The 21525-nt window shown below is 35.3% G+C and overlaps 1 protein-coding gene across 3 annotated transcripts in view; it reads left to right on the top strand.

Annotated features, from left to right (window-relative positions):
- Positions 1-1199: 1199 nt before the first annotated feature.
- Positions 1200-21525, top strand: part of DYNC1I2 (dynein cytoplasmic 1 intermediate chain 2) — a 29919-nt gene continuing 9593 nt past the window's right edge. For 2 of the 3 annotated variants that reach the window (XR_004842280.1, XM_009640773.2), the window contains exons 1-5: positions 1200-1353; positions 3334-3448; positions 6980-7070; positions 11509-11568; positions 12802-12917. Coding sequence is in view for 2 of the 3 variants with exons in the window: in XM_009640773.2 (XP_009639068.1) it covers positions 1246-1353; positions 3334-3448; positions 6980-7070; positions 11509-11568; positions 12802-12917 (490 nt within the window). In the remaining variant the exon portion in view is untranslated. The remainder of the gene's footprint in view (positions 1354-3333; positions 3449-6979; positions 7071-11508; positions 11569-12801; positions 12918-21525) is intronic. The other variant, XM_009640776.2, reaches the window with a different exon arrangement.

A 21525-nucleotide genomic window follows, 5' to 3' on the forward strand; every position in this document is an offset into this window, starting at 1 on the left:
CGTCGGAAGGACGGGTGGGGGCGGGAATCCCTGGTGTGGTGACAACGCGCCTCCCTAGCGCTGTTTTAAAGCCACACGGGAATGCCGTTTGGAAATGCCGGCAGTAGATTTTTTAATTGATTTATTAGCACTTAAATGGTTGCAGACAACATGGAGGAATACGTACATTTACCCCAATATACATATTACTAAATATATTGGGGTAGGTGTATGAGGCTTGCATTGTTCTGCATCCTTTTCTGCACTTAGGTGTGCTATGCAAACACTTGCAGTTATTCTTAATTTTGAATTAGTGAATAGTTATATTACCAATGCTTAATCTGGTATCTTTGTTATCAAGCTTACTGTAAAAGCATTTATAGATCCCTTGTCTGTTGTAGAACCACTTCTGCACTTTGCTGACTTGGATTTGCTTAAAAACAGTAAAATTAAGATTTTCTTTCCTCAACGTGTTCACACAGTTTTTCATACCCATGTTCTAAATCTTTGTTAAGTTATGAAGTGGGGGTTTTCCACCTTTTGTTTATTATTGACCTTCTTGTCTGTATTTAATTGAGTTAGCTATGTAGCAAATTTTTTTTGTAGAACTTTTGTCTTCAAAAGATCCACCAATTTCGGAGCAGTGTACAAAAGGATTGGGGAAAGAAATTGATAATGCATATACTTTACAGAGGTTTTTTTGACCATCATGCTTGTATTTACTTTGCCTTGCAATTTATAGTAATCTTACTAAATCTTTTAATAAATCTGTATTTTGAATCCTACAGCTATACATAGAAGAATATATAAAGCTTACATACTGCTAAATTACAGCATGCCAATATTCAAGCTGTTGAAGCGAAAAGGGAAAGACAGATATTGTGTTGGTATCCTCCTTGGTGTTTTCCCATCTTCCGTGTCTAATGTTTCTTTAAAAGCAGGTCCTTCAAACAGCATCAGAACTACTTTACGAATGGATGCTGTCACCCTGTCATAGTTCTGTCTGTTTTAAATCAGTTCCTCTAGTATTGAAAATGGGTTAAGTGAAAGAAACACAGAAATGGGAATATGATTTTTTTTTTTAATTATAATTTTAAGACTTTTTCAGAGTTCTGGTATTGGTAAGCTAGTACAGTTCCTTTAGTGATAACTTCTTTAAAGGAAAGCTGCTATCTTAAATAAAAATAATAATAAAAAAAAAAACCAACAAAAAAACCAAACCAAAACTAAGCAGTGCTATAATTTCTGTTGATCAGTGTTTCAGCCATGTCTGACAAAAGTGAACTGAAGGCGGAGTTGGAGCGCAAGAAGCAACGATTAGCTCAAATCAGAGAGGAGAAGAAAAGAAAGGAGGAAGAAAGAAAGAAAAAAGAAGTAAGAAATAATTTTCTCTCTGAAATTTGACTGTTTGCATATGTAACTTGCCTGAAATTTAAGGGTAGGTTCACTTAATTTGCTACATGTTATTCAGGGAGTATCTATTTAATGGTTGGTGGCTGATGCAAATGTAGCACTTCTGTTTTCTGATACGAGCAAACACCTACTGTTTTCTTTAGAATTATCCATATGGTAAGTTAGATTATTTTTTTTAATCCTACACTTGCATAAAGTTTGGATTTCTAAAACTACTTGTGTGCATGGGACATCATTAGTCAAATCACAGTAAAGTATTGCCCAAAAGCTCTGTGTAACGAGTTGTGATGGTGTTATTTAGAGAACTCTCTCCCAAAGTGCAGTTCTGAGGACGTCCATATGAATTGTCTGACTGCCAATGTTATTGTTGTACAAACAATGTGCTAAATTCTTCTGCTCTTTGACTCATCTTTAGCCTGAATTTTAAAATCAGAGCAACACTCAGGATGTATGTGCTACTTGTGTGTTAGACTTAGTTTGTTAACAGTCTTCTGGAATTCTCTCTGCTAAAGTATGTGACAATCAGTGATTTATTAGTATGATTCTCCTGAATGAAGGTTATACCTCATAAAAGAAACTTTTGCTGGAATGTTTTGGTGGTTTGGGCTAATTTTTCAAGACTTCTCTGTGTTTTGGTTATGATCCTGTAGGTGTTCTAAATTAGTGTATGACTGAAGACTGGGCAGCTGCCAGCTGCGTGATTCAGACAAAAAGGAGAGAGAAATATCTCAAATTATGTTTTGATGGTCTTGTAACAATGTATTGCCTGTATCCGAGATTCCACATGTGATGCAATAGCTTATCAGTTGAGAACTTACTCTAAAATTTGGGAATTGCCTTTTTAAAAGGAATTGTGCAGTAGATTAGAAGCATAATATGCAGTCATGTGAGGAGCAATTAATATTTAATCATGGCTTAGGGATAGAATAGCTTGGTCTAGGTTTTACTGCTTTTATTAAAGACTCATATCATAAATTTATATTTACAAAAATATTCACTTGCCAATGACTGAGTTGTGAACACCTCAAGCTGTGAATTGTATTTCTGTAACTGAATGAGCCGTTAAATGAGTGTGTAAATATATGGAATGTTCAGCATCTTTTACAGTAGAGCTTGTGTTATTTCTAAATTACGAGGATGGAGGTGTACTTTCTATTCTTTTTTTTTTTTTTTTTCCATGACATCTAGCAGATAATAACACAACTTAAAGAAAACTACTTAAATACCCTGTAAACTTGAAGTTGCTGCAGGTTTTTTAAGACTTCGTTTTTTTTTTCTGAAACCTGATGTTCACAAGAAAGCTTTCTCACTAAACAGCTTGTTGATGTTTTTGTTAAACATCATTTGAAAATGCACACATAGACAATCATCACTTTTACATCTTGCACATAATTTCTTAATTGCCACACATTTTAATGTGTGCTCTGTCTAGCCTAGTGTCCTAATACCTTCTTGACCAAAAAGGGTTGCCTCTTACTGTCATTCTAACCCTATAGTGTTTTCTTTGACACAATTATTGTCATTTCAAAATTGGACCAGTAAGACTGTGTTTTTAACATTTTTATACACAGGTACATGTATAAAATACACGTACATTATTACACAATATATTATTTCAGTCTTTGCATTTTATAGTGCTTAGCACTACTGTAAAAAAGGTATTCTTGATCTTATGAAGTGTCAGTCATTTTCACAAATAAGAAGGCACTTTTTGCATGTTATAGATGTCTTTTAAAGACAGTACCAGAGCTGCAAAATTTTGTAATTCCTGTTTGTTGTTTACTTTATCTACAGAAAGGACCATCAGAATTACTAGAGTCAAATATCTAACCTGTATGATGATAGGTTTCAGTAGCATAAAAAAGCCCTATGAGATCTCAAAAAATAAACAGTTTTTAATACCTGTTAAATGCTATAACTTAATTATTGAATTATTTTTAGACTGATCAGAAGAAAGATGTTCTTCCTGTACAAGAAGAATCTGATCTTGAAAAGAAGAGAAGAGAAGCTGAAGCATTACTTCAGAGCATGGGGTTGACACCTGAGTCTCCTGTTGGTAGGAATGATAATATTAGTTTCAGATACATGTTTGGGAGTTTTTTGTTGGGTTTGGGGTTTTTTTGGGGGTATGGTTTTGGTGGTTTTTGGTGGTGGTGGGTGTTTTGTTTGTTTATTTTTGTTAGGATTGTGGTATTTGTATAACTAGCATGAAAATTCTCTGGCCACTATTTTTTGGGGTATACATGTCTGGGTGTTACACTATTTTTGTCCTGCATGATCTGTGTTACAAATGTCAAGTGACGCGCTTCAGTACACATTACTAGTACTATTTTGTAAAAGATATGTTTTACACTTAGTGGATTATTTGGTGTCTTTTAACTAAAATATATAAATATTATGAATTTGTTGTTCTTCTTCCCCCCCCCTCCCCATTTCCCCTGCACGTTATTCTTCTGTGGTTTTTCTCCTTTCTCTTTCATAACACCAAATTTTATTTCTGATTTTTTTTGTGCAGAGTTGGCTTGTTTCCTTTCTGCATCTTTTACACCCTAATTTTCCTTATCTCAAATACCTGACTGACTTTGATGGAGTAATAGGAAGGCTAAGTATAAAACTTAACTACCGAGGATGACGATTCATATCTGTGCTACTCTTGGATGGGTTAGCATGTTGGTTGTTGCTTTTTGTCTTTACATAGCCACATCTCTCTGGAAGATGAAAGCAAAGAGTGTGATAATTCAATTCTACTATTTGTCTCTAGCTCTGAAATCTGAGGTGTTTAAAACTTATTTTTCAGTTTGGCTTAATGGTGAGAGTCTATTTCAACTGGGTTTGCAATTAAATAATAATAATAACTTGCTATGGTTATAGTATATCTGTGACTATGTATTTTCATGATTGCTTTTGCATTGTCCTCAAGTGTTTAAAAATGAATGTGGAGTAAACACCATTATAGTTGTTCCCATTCCAACAGCCACAGCAGTCATGTTTAGTAGTTTGAACTGTTCTCACAGTTTAGAGACTGCATTTGGGCTACGTTAGCCCTGATGTACAGCATTTTAAGTAATCAGTTCTTATCTGCTAGAGATTTTGTTTGGCAGACTAACAGTTGAATGCTTTCTTGTGTGAGGTTTTATTAAGGCAGTTGATCAGGTTCTTGCAGAAATGCAAATGGTGGTTGTTTTTTTTAAAATCTGTGAGAGAGAATCTAAAAACTACAGGATAGTCCTCAAAGCAAGTCATCGTGTAGACTTAGGGTAGCTGTTCGTGAAAGGCTCTTTGGGGTGCTGGCATGTCAGACTGGGGCATACCCCTGCTGAGTGTTGTCTTGAATTCCATTGAACATCTACTTAACCACACCATTCAATGTTTGCCAGGAATTTTCTGTTCCTTTTAAAGATACCCAAATCTGATCTGGATCCTAAATCAAGCTAAAACGTCCTATTCTCTACCTCTGTGTAGCGTGCCTGAGGCAGAGGCTCAGCTGCTGACTGGGTACTGGCAAAGTATGATAGTACAGTGATCGACGTCTGAGCTGAAGCTAACTCACAGTTGACTATCTTGGTGTGCAGGTAGCTTGAGCTCATGTTGTCGGTGTAGGTGAATTGCTTGAGATTAGATTCCTTCATAGAAAATTGTATCAGAAATTCCTAAAGGCAATTCCTGACTTGTTAACTGCCAGAGAGAGGTAGGCCTCTGATGGGAGAAGGGACCTTAACAATGTAAGTATGTTTTTGTTATCTACCATACTCGTTATATGAGAAGCCATAAGTTAGTGAACCAAAATAACTTTCAAGCAGGTAGGCTTTCATCCTCTGTTGGGGTAGGTGGTATTTTACCTGGTCTTTTTGTAAGACTGTTGGTCTTTAAATAGGTTTCACCTCTTTAATGGGAAGACTTTCTTGAAAACAGTGTGCCCCACAAGAGGGCACTGTGGCATCAAAACTGAGCTACTGAATTCTTTTGGCCATGCTTGCAGCAAATAGAGATGACTGAATTTGTAAATGGCAATAAGATATATTTCTGATGTCACCTCTTCAATTAAGAAAGGGTGACATTAAAATGTCATCGTTTCTGATAATGCTCAAAAATAATGTAGGAATATAAAGGCCTATGGGCACTTCCTTTAATATAAATTTGGTAGAAGGTAATGATGAGTTGAAGTATTTATATATTCTTACATATACACCTGTATTTATATAGATATATGTATAAATTTTAAGTGTGTGTATGTATGAATTTATGAAGCATGACTCTAGACCTATATAAAAGTCTCTCCTGTAGGAGGAATTAATTTTTAATAAATGGAAGTATTCACTGTGATTTTTGTAAATTGAAGGTAGAGTTTTTGCCAACCAGAGTCTCTTTTGAGATGGGATGGAAACATTCTTCAGAATTCATAATCATAGAATTGTTTAGGTTGGAAAAGACCTTTAAGATCATCAGGTCCAACCATTAACCTAACACTGCCATTCCACCACTAAGCCATGTCCCTAAGCACCACTAAACCATGTACTCATGATTTCAGGAACTTCTAGGAATGTTGCAGATCTAAATTCAGAATTCTCCCTTGCCTGACCCCTGACAGAGTGGATACCAATTTATGTACATAACTTGTGTTCAGTTGGCTAAAGATTCTTTTTAAGGGTTGCTAAGGAGTGAATGTGTTCTATGAATGTTTTAGATATTGCTGAAAAATATGTAAGGAGCGTATAAGGACCTTCAATACATACCCTGATTCTTAAGCATAAACCTAGGTTTCATTAAATAATGAGTTTCACTATTTCTAAAAAGAAAAGTTGAAAGAAAAAAAAAATCAAACTAGCTTTGCATTTGTATCAGGTTGCATGATATCATTCGCTATTATGTATCAGTTCCAAAAAACATGTTGCCTTTTAAACAGTAATTGCAATCTTCATCTACATGCTGAAAATGAACTGACTTTTAAGAAAAAAGTTTCAATATAGAAGTACTAGACTGTTTGTCAAGTAAAAAGAAAGAAAACACGAAAATCCCCCCAAACCTGACACTGGAAACTTTTGTTGTAATACACACGACTTATGTTCACTTGATTCAAACTCGAACAAAAATAACAGTATGCTGTATGACAAGCCACTTTTTTTTGGTCCATGCTTGGGTGATTACATATTTTGAAACAAAATTACCAGTTAAATACATTCAATGTCTCATTTTTAAGAAAAACTGATGTCAAAGCTATATTAACAGCTATCTTCCTTTTATGTTTAAACAACATGATTTAGCTTAACCCTTTGAAAATTGATGCCATCATTTGTCTGAAGTTCAGTTTAAAAATATATTTTCAATTCATTTTCTCTTAAATGTCTTTCCCTCCATGTCTTTTTGTACGCACCAGATGCATAAATGCCAAACAACTGCATGAAAGTCCAGCATGAATTGTTAACATTGTCTTTTCCCCTCTCTTTCTACTGTTCATTTTCATCCATGTATTTTTTGTTTGCCATCACTTTTTTTTTTAATACTTCATGTTAAATTAATTTGAAAACATCCTAAGCTGTGCAACCTCTGCGAGTAGTAACAGCGGATACCTGTCTGTTTCACTATTTAGTCCCTCCTCCTACCTCTCCGTCTTCCAAATCTGTGAGTACGCCAAGTGAGGCTGGAAGCCAGGACTCTGGTGATGGTGCTGTTGGATCTAGGTATGTTGCTTTCCTTGTCATACTCCTTTGCTTAATACTCATATTTGGAATAATTAAGCTTTAGAAGATGTCAAGGTTAATTACCTGATTATAATATAATAATATGAGGTTACAGTTTTATTGAATCTGTGAACAGTGACTGTTTTACAGGAGTACTTTACTTTTAAAATTTGAAGTGTAACTACCCTTACTAATTTGAAATTGCCAACATTAATGTGGAGTTGTTTAAACTTGCAAGTTTCAAGTAAAATGAGTCTGAATGTCTTGTGGTAATGTTGTAAGCATGAATGGCTCAAGGACAATAGAAAACTGGAAAAGTCCAACTTCTGGGCTCATCCTAGCTTATCTAAAGGAGGGTGTGTATGGATGATAGGTGATTTCCTTTTCCCCTCTATTCTAGTTGGTCTAATAAAAGATAGTCTACAAACTTTGCCTTGCTTCTGATTTTAATTTTTTTTCCCCTTACTCAGAACAGTATAACAGTATTTCTTGTTATTTCACCTTGCAGCCATCCCTGTAACACAACTATACCACTCACAGTCTCTGTCATTTGGCCAAAACATAGCACCATGTTAGTATGGCCACCGCATTTTTTTCAGTTCCGGTACTTGCTAAATCTAGTTGACTTTTTTTTTTTTTTTTTTTTTTTTTTTTTTTTTTTTTTTGGCGTGACAGTTTGAGGAAATGCTGCCCTAAAGAGAGTTGGATAAATACTTCCATTAAACTAGGAATTCAAAGTGATGCTGTATGGGTGATAAGGTGGGAAACACTATTTCCAAAGGGTATTTCTACTGTTTCCCATGCACAGCCTGCAATAAGAGCAGTCTTTGCCTATTAATATTGATAACTTCTATTTTCTCAGCAAATAAGGTTAATGTACTTAAAATTTGCTGAGTATGCGTTGTGGATGAAGTTTAGTTAAAGCACAGTTACTTAAGCAGTTATCAGTTACTTTTGTGCTTATGAGTATTTGTTTTGGAGAAAGAGTGAATACTTACACTGCTTTGAAACATCTTTTAAAAAGACTGCAGTAACATCTTGTATGCTGTGGATTATGCATGCATAACTATACACAGTCTTAATCTGAAAATATTCAAGACTTTAGTAACCTGAACAAAGGTTACAAGGTGCCTATTTCTACCTAACAGACATTAAGTTAAAACAGAATACATCAGGCAGCAGATATGAACCAAAGCTTTTTTTTTTTTCTTAACCGTGCCCAGGTATGATCTTGTGCATAGCTTATTCATTATGCAATTGAAGTTCACCTGTCATGTTAATAAAGAACCAATAGAATTGTTCCTTAACTGAGTAACAAGCAAATCTTAAATTACTTGAAATCTGTGATTAATGCTTATTAAATTGTCATTTTATATTTAAATTCACTGTCTAGAAGAAAAAGCAAGAATTATTTGATGATGACTTTTTTTAAAAAAACCAAGACTTTCTTTCCATTCATACATGATTTAAATTCAATACGAAACAATATGTATAGGCCACATACCTGTAATTGAACACCATGTTGTGCACTGAATTTATCTCCACCTCATAGGTGTAGTGTGCTCTGTGATTGCATGTTCCTTGGACACAGTAACATAATGTTGTATGCATACATTTTCTTATGAAGCCTGGAGAAAACTCATATCCTAAGCCTCTCTAGCTTCATGCATTTGCAAACTTTAAGACTAAATCAATTTCCCAGACATGGAAGCATAAAAATACTGTGGTCTTGAAAGCATGGAGGTATGAATGTATAAATTGAGAGGCTCTATAGAGTCACTGTTAGAGTCCCCTTGCTTGTTCTCTGACTGCTGGATATCATTTTTCCCTTCCCCCAGTAAACAGATGTCTATGTCCTAGTCTGTTGGTACAAGTTTGTACAACATTCCTAATGTACATATACACTTGAACCTGAAACTTAATGGGAAAAGTCGGGCTGTGTGATATCTGTTAGCGTTATACTTGGCATTTCATATCAGTATGAGATACGATAGAAAGCCCAGGTTATTCCACTGTGCTTGATAATCTTAAAACAAACCCTTTCATACTAGTATATTATTTCAGGGGTTTTTTGGGGGGCGGGGGCCTGTAGCCATATGTTCTCTGGTCGTGCTGCAACTATGCTTTATGAAGATGATCTTTGTTTGTTTAGTCTTTTCTCCTCTATGATGCTGAATCTTGCCAGTAACTTTACTTATTTAGTAATTAGTAGAACAGTGTTCAGACTGTGTTCCTGCTGTTACTTCCATCTGTCTTGCTTTATTTTCATTAGTAACGAGTTTCTGTTCCCAGTATGATACTGTTCTTTCTCTCTTTCCTCAGTTAAGAGTATAAATTCAAGACTGGAAATTAATGCAGTTAGTTTACTTTCAGGTTAGGTGTATGCTTCATAGAATTATCTTAAATGCAGAAAATACTTTTTAGAGATACAGGAAGCATTAGGAATATGGATGGATCCAGAGAAGTTTGGGCTTATGTGGATGAGTAGGAACTTCTGTTCACTGAAGCTTGCAGATAAATTCATTTAACTGAAGGCATAACAAACATCTGGGAAGCAAAAGGAACAGTATTTTACATCATCTTGGTACATGTATAATAGGCGAATTTTACCTCAGAATGTTACCTTTATTATGAAAAAATATCTCTGAGAAAGATTTAACTGTATATCCTGTACTGATTGTTGACTTGAAGGCAGACTATCCCTGGTACTACTGAAGCGACTGTTGAAAGTTAAAAAAAATGCTTTGAAAGCATGAAAGCAGCCTCAGTAAGGGCTAGGTCTTAAGCAGGTACAAAAGTTGGAGCCTTTTAAATTCATTAGCCATTTCCCCAAGCTCCTCTAGTGTGATTGAAAAAGTTGATGAAATGTTTGACAAGTATTGCAGGAACACAGCATTTGGATCTGTAGAAAAGTCATCCTTTGCAGAAGCAACATGAAGCTTGGGGGGGTGGTGGTTTGATTTTTTTCTTTCTTTTCCTCTTTTTCTTTTAATGCATGATTGAACAACATATGAGCAATATCTGGCTTGAAGTCTCAGTCACCAACTTAAACTCCAAGCTTAAATCTGTTTGGTCAAGAAAAATAGCAGAGACCTAAAGAATAAGTATACTCAAAATAATTAATTTTATAGTAACATGGTGTATTTTCTGATGTACAAAAGATATGGAAAGGTTTTAGAGATTTAGGTATTAAGCTATTGCTGTGGAGGCAATAGAAGTTATGTGGAATGATTTGCTAAATATGAAGACAGTGGATTTGTAATTCTTTAATTAAACTTAATACAACTAATTATTCTTCTAATGCATACTTTCTACAAGAACAAGGTAATGCATGACATGCCCATATTTATGAGGTTTTGTGGCATTGCCTATACGTTTTTGAGATTGACTTTACCTTTAGGAATTCTGCACCTGGTTTATAAGAACATTACCATCAATGGGATGGAAATGGAAAATTACCTTTTATTGACTTAGCATAGTAAAATATCACATAGTCTTTATTTTTTATTTGTAATAAAACATGATTAAAATAGCATCTAAGAACTTCAGAAAAACCATGCATGTTCGTCTATTAATCTCTCTCTTATAAGCTTATTTTAAAATTCTGCCTAAGCCTAGTAGCAGGCAGTAGACTAAATGAAAATTTGTGGAGAAGGGATGAAGGCTAAAAATGAAGGAGAAGGAAGATTTGTTTCCTCCTTCATATTTCTTCTGAGACAAAAGTGACTTGAAATGGATCTATTCTGTTCATTATTCCACATGACTTTGAAATGTGTTAATAATATAAAGCCCACTATCTTCAAGAGATTTAAATATCTTAAATGGAGTTGGCTCTAAATCAGATGACACTTACAAGCCCAAGGCAGTGCTTAACCCATAATTACTGGAATGTCACATCTTGGAAACTCTAGCAGTTCTCTATCCCAGTGGAAATACATTTTTGCCCCTCTACCAAAAGGCTTATGTGTTGACTCATTTCCTTTACCAATATGACAGTTTCCTCGACATTTACTGCTCTGGGCAAGATTGCATTACGTTAACAAATCTGTCTTCATATGACATGAACAAATCTGAAAAGATTATAAAAGGAATTTGCAGTTTTTAATGGTTCTTGTCAGCATTTAAAATATTTTTATTTGCCTCTCATAAAGGCTGTGTTTGTTCACAGATCTTTAACTTTCAATCTTTAAAATAATTTAATTCTTTTCTAATAGCTCTGATTCTGTGTTTGCTTTTTAACTTTTGTATTTACTGCATGTATTATTGCACTGAATGGTTGCTGAATTTCCCTTAACTGATGTTATGTTGCTTTGTTTCTTGTGAACAATGAAGTAACTATAAGCTTACTGTAACTCTAGCATTTCATAGTGTGTATTTGCTTCACTAATCTCTGGCCTTTTTTGCTAATGCTGCATGATTGTTCAACCTGGGGTATCAGGACGCTGCATTGGGATACTGATCCATCAGTTCTTCAGCTCCACTCTGATTCCGATCTGGGGTATTGCATAGATTTCTTATATTCACTCTTTCATGTACTTACAGATAATAGTTTATTTTTTCTTTAAGACTTCAAGTTGTTGTTAAGAGACAGTTCTGTAAGTAACAGAAATTGACTATCCCTAGCCTTAGTGCAGTTTGCTTGCAATAGGAAATTTTTATATTATTTAATATACGTAAGATGCTTATTTCTATTAACAAAACTTACCTATTCATGTTTTTCTTTGAGCCTTTGGTAAAATGTAAACTTTAAGAAATAATTTCTTTAAAATAAAAAGCTTAGAATAACTATTTAAAAACAGAGTGACTCCCATCTCTTCTTATAAGTATGTTTGTAAAAGATGTAGCTCGTTATAAGCACTTATTAAAGCTCATATGGTGCTGTAAGAATTATGATTTTGCCCACCAGAACCTTTTAAAAGGGATTACTCTGTTTATTTCACTTTTACCTTAGGAGAAGGGTGCATAATAAGAAACTAAATTTGGTATAGGTAAATTGTTGTTGCATCATTGCAGTGTTACTACAATGCATGCTGAAACTAGCTTTTATAGGAAGTTACAATGGCCAAATTAATGTTATGTGGTTTTTGGAAGTACATTATGCATTGTAGTTCAATACTAGCTATATCTGCATTGTAGGATCTTCCATAACCTAAAGTCTGAAAGCTCAGAGGTTTTCAGTATCATATTTTGGAGTAATGTATTATGGATAAATCACTTATCAGTGTGTGAATTTCAGATCAGGCTTGCAGTTCTGCATTTAAAAAGTATCTTATAGGTAGACAAAAAAGGGCAGCAAAGTTAGAAGGACAAGGAAATACTTTTTCCTTCAGAATAACTAGGCTGTTTTTTAAGCTTTAAAATCCCAGAAACGTTGCTGTACAAACATGACTTATGTGAGAAGATCTTTTCCACTGAAAATAGGGATGTCATATGTAGCAGTACCCTAATTGACCGCAAAGGGCAAAACTTTAAAATTATATCCTATAATCCAGATATTTTTGTATATATATTTGCATACTTTTTGTTGCAGATGTATAAAAAGCTGCTGATTTTAAATAATAATAATAAAATATTAGTAATGATCATGAGTTCTTCATAGTTAAGTTTCCCCTGGATTTAAGTTTGACTAAGCAGTGCTGTGACACGATGACCTGAGTATTATTCTAGCCAAAATGTGAAGTAATTCATGAAGTTAAATATTTTTTCTGATTTCTCTATTAATTTTATTTAGACGTGGACCTGTTAAACTTGGAATGGCCAAAATTACACAAGTTGACTTTCCTCCTCGAGAAATTGTTACATATACAAAGGAGACGCAAACACCTGTTATGACTCAGCCAAAGGAAGGTGAATGGTTAATTTATTACTACCCAAGTTCTTTTTCTTTCCTTTTATTATAATAATGGTGACTGACTGAATTAGAACCAGCACTTGTGATCTGGAAACTTCATAAGGTAGAATGAAGGTTGATATGTGAGATAATTGATACAAAGTCAATTATTAACTTCATACAGGTCTTGCTTAAGAGTGTTGCTGTCTTTCTGCATCTTGTTTAACTTTGCTTTTATTACTAATACATGGTATTTCCTCACTCCTAGTAAAGCGAGTTGCTTAATTAGCTGATGACTGATAAACAGAAGTGGGATATATCTTGCATTTAATGACACTTAAGAATCGACTCTCAACTTACTTGAAGGCTGTGTATCCTTACTACAAACTTAGCAATTAACCCCACACACATACTCTTTAAGAATTTGAATTTTTATACCTGGATCTTATACATGGAGTTTTAAAAGAAGAAACTAATTTCTTTATTAACCCATGCTGTTTCTGTTCTCAGCAATTGAACATATGCTTTCCTTCAGTCATGACTTGTTTGCTTTTCAGAAAAGAAATTTTTCCAAAGAAAGCACAGTTGGCTAATAAATTTGCTTTTAACTGTTGAAACACTTCACTTTGGCTGCAAATGAAAATACTAATCTTGAACTAGTTTGTATGTAGTTCTACAACAAAATCTTGTAGTTGTTTAATACAACTGACTTTGAGTATGTGTCTCTGCTAGCAGTTTTACGACCTAATTCTACGTTCATATTTTGCATTTTCATGCTCTTTGGTATGTGAACTTCTGGGTGTTTATACAAGGAGATAGAAGCACTTTTTAAAACATGAAGAGAATACTCAGCTGAAATCTTATACTGGTGTTTCCAGAAACTCTATAATTTAACTGGAAGTGTAATACAGATGATACAGTATGTGAAGTGTTGTAATACAAGTGATGCAGAATTGTTGTTGCTCCAGTCTACATCAATATGCTGCTTTTGTCTGGAGTGTGTCTTGAAGTCACTTTGGCAAGTTTAACTAGATGCAAATGACACTGTGAATGAGATTAAGTGAGGGGGGGGAAAGGAAAGGGAAAAGAAAGGAAGTAAATTCAGAACACAAACCAGATCTTTCGAACTTCGTTATTCAGTGAGCCAGAAGATATTCTTTTTCTGACTGCATTTCTCTTCCGTTCCTCATTTTAGCTGTATTCCTGCACAGATAGGTTGTTTGCGTTTTCCTGCTTTCATTCCTCCCACTCCCTTACCTTTTCCTTTCTCTAATACCTCAGGGTTTTTTCCTCCCCTCTGTCAGGTTCATGGAATCTGAAGACTGAGTTCATGGTTTGTGTGCTTGAAGAGTTTTACTTCTGCTGCCTGCTGTCAGTGGAAATTACCTGGGATTGTATGATCTTTGTTTTGCACTCAGTGGATAGGCTGTAGTTGAGGTTTACTGTAGTGGAGCTGGAAAGTTGGGTCATGTATATCTGCGTTCCCAGAAAGCTCTCTCAATACAGATGAAGTCTCCTGATCCATTCCACCTGAAAAATAACACTGTTTTCTTGAGGGCCATCAACATTATTTTATGTATGTGTACTTCACAAATGTCACTTACAGATGCCTCTTCATCATTTCAGTGTTGAGGATCTCTTTAAGGTCTGTCTTAAGACTGCCTAAATACATTCATAATTAAGCTCCATGTTCACAATTTCTGATAACATCTGAAATAGGACATGGGTTTCAAAAAAAAAAAATCATGCTGCCTTCAAAAAAAGAGAGTCACTAGGTGAGAGATTTTGATTATGGGAAGAAAATTTTGAAGTCTTTAAAACAATTGACAAAAGCAATATGCTGAATTTTCAGAGTGCAGTTACGTTCTATCTAATTTTACTTTATCTCGGTGATTCTTGTTTCTTCTCACAATCTGAGGGGGGTTTGTTTATTTTGCTGGTTATACTGTCAACTAAAGATCTTACAAAGTACACTTGAAAGTTGAACTTGCAACTGAATTTACACATGCAAGGAATCTTCAGTAGCTCCCTTGTATAGCAACAAGTTGCATCTCAGCTAGGTTAGCTCCAATGTTCCCACTTTCTTAAACAGATTGGACTGGACCTTTCTTAATTATTGTATCTTGAGATTTTAAAATGCTGTCAGAGCTGTGCTTTTGAACAAAGGAAAATAGAAATAGGTTGATTAGATATTCTGTGTAGTTATTCTGCAGGTTTAGGTCCATTTGTGTGCTAACACTAATCTCAAAAAAAAAAAAAAAAAAAAACAAAAAAAAAACAAAAAAAAAACCAAAAAAACAAACCCACCACCAAAAAACCCACCAGTTCCATTTCTGTGTGCCACAATGCTTATGTAGTTATATTGTAACTTGAATTGGGAAACATTCAAGCTACAACTAATCTGTCTGGTGGGACAAATAGGAAGTGGGGGTAAACTGGTACTAAGCTAAACCAGTTCCCAATTGTCCTGGAAATATTTATGGCAACACAAATGAAATGACAGTTACATGGGGGAAATTTCATGTCCTCAACTTAAAGTTGGTCTTTGGAGATGCCTGTTTTGAATTCAGTGTCACAAACACTTAAATTTAAATAATGAGTACCTTTCACCTGAATGGTTCTGGTTTTAAAATGCAAAGGTCACTCATCTCAGAAGTTGATAGAAAAGACTGCATTCAGTAACTGAGAAATCTAAACCAGGAAAATTCCATAGTCAGAGAAGGGAGGTAGACTAAGTTTCTGTGTTCATGCTTCTGTATAGTGCAGATGTGTTGCACCATCCTAGACAATAGTCAAATATGAAGTAACTCCTGCCCACTCTTACAGATACGAGACTTCTCAGCTGCAACTGTTTTGAGCCAGTGATCCTCTCCATTTGTAATGAGAGTGACCAGTCTGCGCGCAGCCCTAGATGCTAGAGCTAGAATGTGACCTCAGCGCTAGTGGTGCTATAGCCTCTTTAGGTTGAGACAAAAAGTAGCACTGCTGGAATTATGACTTCTCCACATTTCTTCACCCCTACCCCTTTGAAGTGTTGTGTCCAAAATAGTAGATAGCCTTGTCTTTCTCTTATATAATGCCCAGCTCTTAATTTTGAAATGTGACAGCATCCTTAGGAGGTGGAGGCATTTAGTGTGCTAGCAGTTCTCACAACTTCCATCATTTTATTGCAGTACTAATAAGTTTATTTATTATGACCTTGAAGCATGTGAGAAACTGCCTGTCTTGGGAAGATTGATTCTTTTTATAGTACTGTAAAAGAATAAAATCAGGATCTCTTCTAGAAATCTGTTTCACTCTGATTAGAGATTGAATCATCTTTAGAGCACTAAGTATTTTGCCAGAGGAAGTCATCCACTGTATTCTGAACAGTATAGAATGTTAAATTTCCCTATTAATTGAAGTTAATAAACATGTTTCACAGTTCTTATAGGAAGATGCCCACATCCAAAGTAGACTTAGAAGCTAAATCTGCAATAATTGTTTTGTGGGCTTTTTGTATGATGGGTGTAACCCACAGCTGCTCTTTCCTCAAGGTCCCATGTATACAAATAAGTGTCTAAGGATGTGGAAGAGAAGAAACACAGTAAGAAATGGTGTCGGGGTGGTGGTCTTGGTGCTCTCAAACTTCTTGCTTTGATAAAAATACTGACACGTCTGTCTTCAGTACATTTTTTCCCCTCATGCTTCTGTTTTTTTCCTCCAGAGTTTTCAATACCCTTAGTCTTCTAACTGTACTGTTTCTGCAGCAGCTGTATTTATTATGTAAAAGAAATGAAATAATGAAATGATTCATTGTTCTGAGAAATATAGCAGAGAAGATATGCCCTTTTTTTTTTCTTTTTCTCTTGGCATCTTCTGTTCCTGGTTTGGTTTTTTTTTTTTTGGTTTTGTCATTCTGTGATAAAATAATGATGGCCATCTTTTTTGTTTAGGGACCAAATAAATTTGTTTTGGTTTCAAAAAAGTGTTGTGCCATACTCGGTCATAACTAATAAGCCTAAGTGTCTATGCCTCTGTGCCATTATTACACTTTAATAACTTTTGTCACCATGATAACACGAACATCCTGTGTTCAGGCTGCTCCATTCCCCAGCACCCTTGTTCTGCCATCCTCTTTACTATCTAAATCCATTTCTTGTTTCTCATGATGCTGCCTGCTTCCCTCATTGTCCAGTTTTGGTGGACGTGTTTTTTAGTTAGTGTGGTCAACTGGTTACTAGGGCTGTAATTCAGCCTCTTTTTGGCATGCTCTATCAGGCAGCAGATTTTCAGATCTACTTTCTGAAATACATTTGAAATGGTGTTCCCTTCATACACTTATTTCTTTCTAGCAGAAGCAGTTTCAGCAACAGAGATGCAATTCAGATGTGAACTCTGGTATATGTCCTTATGTTCTGCAGGCTCCATATTGGCCACCACACATAGTACTGTAATTACTGGTGTTAATTTTTATTTTTTTTATCTGTACTTCTTGCTACACTGCTCTCTAATACACTGTTTGATCTCTTCTTTCATTTACTAACATTGTTCAGATTCGCTTGGAAAGAAGTTCATCCCAGTGCGCCCAATAAGGCTGTGTTATGAGTCCTTGAAGTAGTTAATGCAAAGAAAGATAGGCGTATAGAGGAATATGATTCTGCTCAGCTGTCACAATTAAGGCTTTTCCTGGGCTAACGGGATACTTGTTATTTAGTGCTGCTGTACAGTACTGTGCATGTGCAATCACAGCTAACTGCAGACAGTATAATTGCATTAGCTCCACTCTTTGAGGAATTATTGTCTGGTAAAGTCTCCAAGACACAGAATGAAAATATTAAGCATTTTTGTCCTTTTAATTCTGACTTAAGCTGAGTAGTAACAACTTGGTGTATAGGAGTGGTTTCTTAGGTGCTCTTACAGTGCATGTAGCATTTTTGCATTTGAATACTTTAGAAAGAAATAATAGACCCTTATATATTCAGGTATTATCCTGTAGATGCCTTAAATGTACAGTGAAATACAGATGGGGAAAACTTGATATGAAGACATTTGGCTTAACAAAAGCCACCCATTTCACAGATGATTTAACTTTGATTAACCTACTCCCCAGCAACAGATTACTCAGACAACTGGAACTTCACTCCATAGTGTTATTGCTAGGTGCAGCCTAATTTACAGCACTGCTTTTCTTTCTGTCTTGCCAAAATACATCACAATTTTGATGTTAACTCAAAGTAAAAATTGAGTGGTTCATTAAACCTGTTTTTAGTATTCATTGACAAGAAATTTGTTGGTATTAAAGGAGCTGCTATTTTAATGCAATCTTTGCTGTTCAGTTTGTAACCTTAGATCCCCTGTTTGCCTGTCAGAAATAATATGGAGTTAATTCCTTAGCTAATTACAAAGAATATTCATCAATATGTTGATGTGACAGAGTCCCATTCCCTGTCTTCTAAGTTTTAGCAACCTTTTCTTAAATGTGAGATTGTATTTAGTATACTGACAATTCATGTGGCATAAAATGCCCAAAGGTACAGTCAATAATGAATAAGGAGCATTAAGTTAGACAGTGCCTTTAAGATGTCCAAATTTATGTAGCTGACTTGAAATAAATGCGGTACGCCACTGTATCATGGGTTCTTGACTTACTAGATGTGGAAGTTTTTCAGAAATAGTATGTCCAGTGTTTCAGTGTTTGCTGGGTAATACAGTATTATGCTAATTCCTTGTAAATACCAGTACCTGGCCTGTTTTTAAATAAATTTAAGATAAAAGAGAGACAGGAAAAGTAATTGAAACAAAAATTTCATATCTCTTCTGTTGTCCAACAGCTTCACGCTGCCTTTTATGATTGTAAACTTCTGTGAGAAAGCATCCTAGTTTCAGATAAAGAGGTCAAGAACTTGTATATATGGGGGGTTTTTGTTTTGTGTTTGTTTTTTTCCCAGATCCCTTAATGAGAAAGTTTGCATATTACTTTTCTTCCTGTAGAGAGGTTTTATATTTATGTAGTTACAGATAAATCACAGTGAGATGACATGTTCAATTTCAAGTCTGATACTTTGAGAATATTAAAATAAGTGCTGTATCCTGCATTTAAATGCAGTCATATCAGCTGGTTGTATGCAGTGAAAGTACTATGAAGGAATTCAGATCTCTGTATAATATATACCATTTATGTTTCAAACATTAAAAAGCAGGAGCAATCAAGTATATGATCTTTTGAATAAAATATGTAGATTAGAAGGTCACTTAGCACTAAGGGGTTGACCATCTGCATTTGACAAGAATTTGACTCCTGTCATTGAAAATGGTACTTAGAATCAGTGTAGTATGACTAAAGGGGGATTGGGCTGAAATTTCTAATTTGGGACTTTCAAAGCTAGAATAATGTATCCAGGGTGACCGAAAACCAAATTTCTGAATTTGAAGGCATCATTTAAATCTGCAAGATTGGTCAGCATGGTGAACAAGAAGGGGAGTTTTACCCAAGTGGCTGTAATGTGAATATGTGGTGCTGTATTTGTTGTTCTCAAAATCACGTATGTTAACTCATATTACATTTTTTAATTAATCAGTGTCCACACCTATAGTGATGTGACATTAAGAATTCCATTCCTCAGAATTGCTACGTTATATAGTTTTCAGATTACTAGTCTGCTGTACATGTGAGTCCATCTAAAAAGGAGCAGTGTCTTTCTGTTTCTCTGCATGATTATTTTGCCCAAAAAAGCTTTCATTTTTTTTAAGTAGCACAAAAGCTGTAATTGGCATGCTTTGTAAGGAAGTGTCAATGTGCAAGAGAGTGGAGATCACTAAGAATTCTTTTACGCGTTCTTTCCCCTTTGCACCACCGCCTCCTCAGCAGGGTCACTGAGATCACTAGCTTTTCTTGAAATGGCCATTTTCACTGGCAGGTGCATTATACCCTGTATTTTCAGATTGTTTTTCCATTCTGAATGTTTGGCAGGTTGATTGCTCTGGCTGCATTGACGGAGAAAGGGCTGACAAATGCGGTTGGGCTGGCTGAAAAGACAGTGATTACTGTTTTCCTTTGTGGCTGATTGAGGCCCTTGAAAGGAAAGATTTTAACCTTCACCATTTGGTTCAAAAGTATGAGCATATATTGAAATCATTCATGCCATTTATCCTAGTTCTGTAAACTTGTCAGAACGTAAAAATCGCTCAATTTCAAGTAATGTAGGATTGGCATACGTCATTATCATTTTGATTAAGTTGGAGTTTGTATTATTGTGTGCATTATACAGTGTCATTTAAAGCTTTCTTTCCTGCAGGTACAGTTATATTTTTATTGCTTATACTATGGAGTTAGAAAGATTTTCAGACCTCTTTAAACCTATCACTATGTGTGTGGTTTGGCAGCTGGTATGGCCTACAAGCTGTATTTTGTTTGCAGGGTAAAGGCTTGTCTGTAGACCTCCTGGAGTGCTGGTAATTGCACAGGCTTGCCATTGGGGAAAGACATGATTGGAAGCAGTCAGGCAGAAAAATGTTGTGCCATCCCATTGCCACCTCGTAGCAGAGAGACAATCCTAGCAGTACCATCTGGTTGTTGCTATCTAGTCAGCTGGCCTGGCTGCTGGGACCATGGCTTGGCAGCTGGTTCCCATCCCTTGACCAGCCTTTTTTTTTTTTTTTTTTTTTTTTCAGCATGCATGTGGATTTTTTTTTTTTTTACTTTTTTTTTGTTTTGTTAGATAACTGTGAACATGGGTCAGGGAGATGGCTGCAACAAACAAGCCTAGTCCCTGTTGAATACAGTCTCATTACGTGTGATGAGGCATGCAGCAGACTCCTGCTGCTATTCCCTTATAGACAGGTGACATAGCTGTTTAACCAATAAAAATAGTCTTTTCAGAAGCTTACTCTAGAAAGTGGATGAAGAAAAGCCAGGAAATGCATATTCCACAACACTAAGTAATTTAATGTTATTTTCTGGTTTACAGTATTCAAAGAATAAAATGTAGAAATGCAGAAAGTGCTGTAAACCTTGTCAGTATTCCTGAACATTAACATTTTATGTTATTCATTGCAATTAGGGAAAACACATTTTGCTGTAAAGTTCTCATTGCCAAACATGATACAGATAATGAGACTTGCATTTAGAATGACAGAAAAAATGTAATCTCCCTGCTATTATCTTTAGCAAAATTTGCCTCTCAGAATAGCAACCTGAAAGCTAATGTAAGCTATCTTCATGCCATGTGAAGACCCATTAGACTCTGATGGTTTCAGATCACAAGTAAGCAGCTGCTCTGTAGACTATTTTAGACGTTTGATTTTTCTTTATTCTGCAGCATTAATGTGTCAGTATGTTACACAGAACGTGCATCCACCACATGGTTTTCTGTGGAATCATAAATGCTTGTAAGAAAGATTTCCACTTTCTTTACAATTTCTTATGTGTCTTATTTCAGTTTATACAACTACATAATTTAGTGCAACTAAAATCCAGGTGTAGACAGTGTTCCAATGATCTTTTGGTTTGAGATATTGTTATCCTGCGGACTATATCTTACAAATATAACCATTTTAAGCTAAACGATACCATTTTACATCAGCTTGTTTGAGAATCGTATGGAGTGTTACTGTTACTCTTTAAAAACATTAACAGTCTCACCA

This window comes from Egretta garzetta, unplaced genomic scaffold (genome assembly GCF_000687185.1).
Source record: "Egretta garzetta isolate BGI_Z169 unplaced genomic scaffold, ASM68718v1 scaffold16, whole genome shotgun sequence".
NCBI classification, from domain to species: Eukaryota; Metazoa; Chordata; class Aves; order Pelecaniformes; family Ardeidae; genus Egretta; species Egretta garzetta.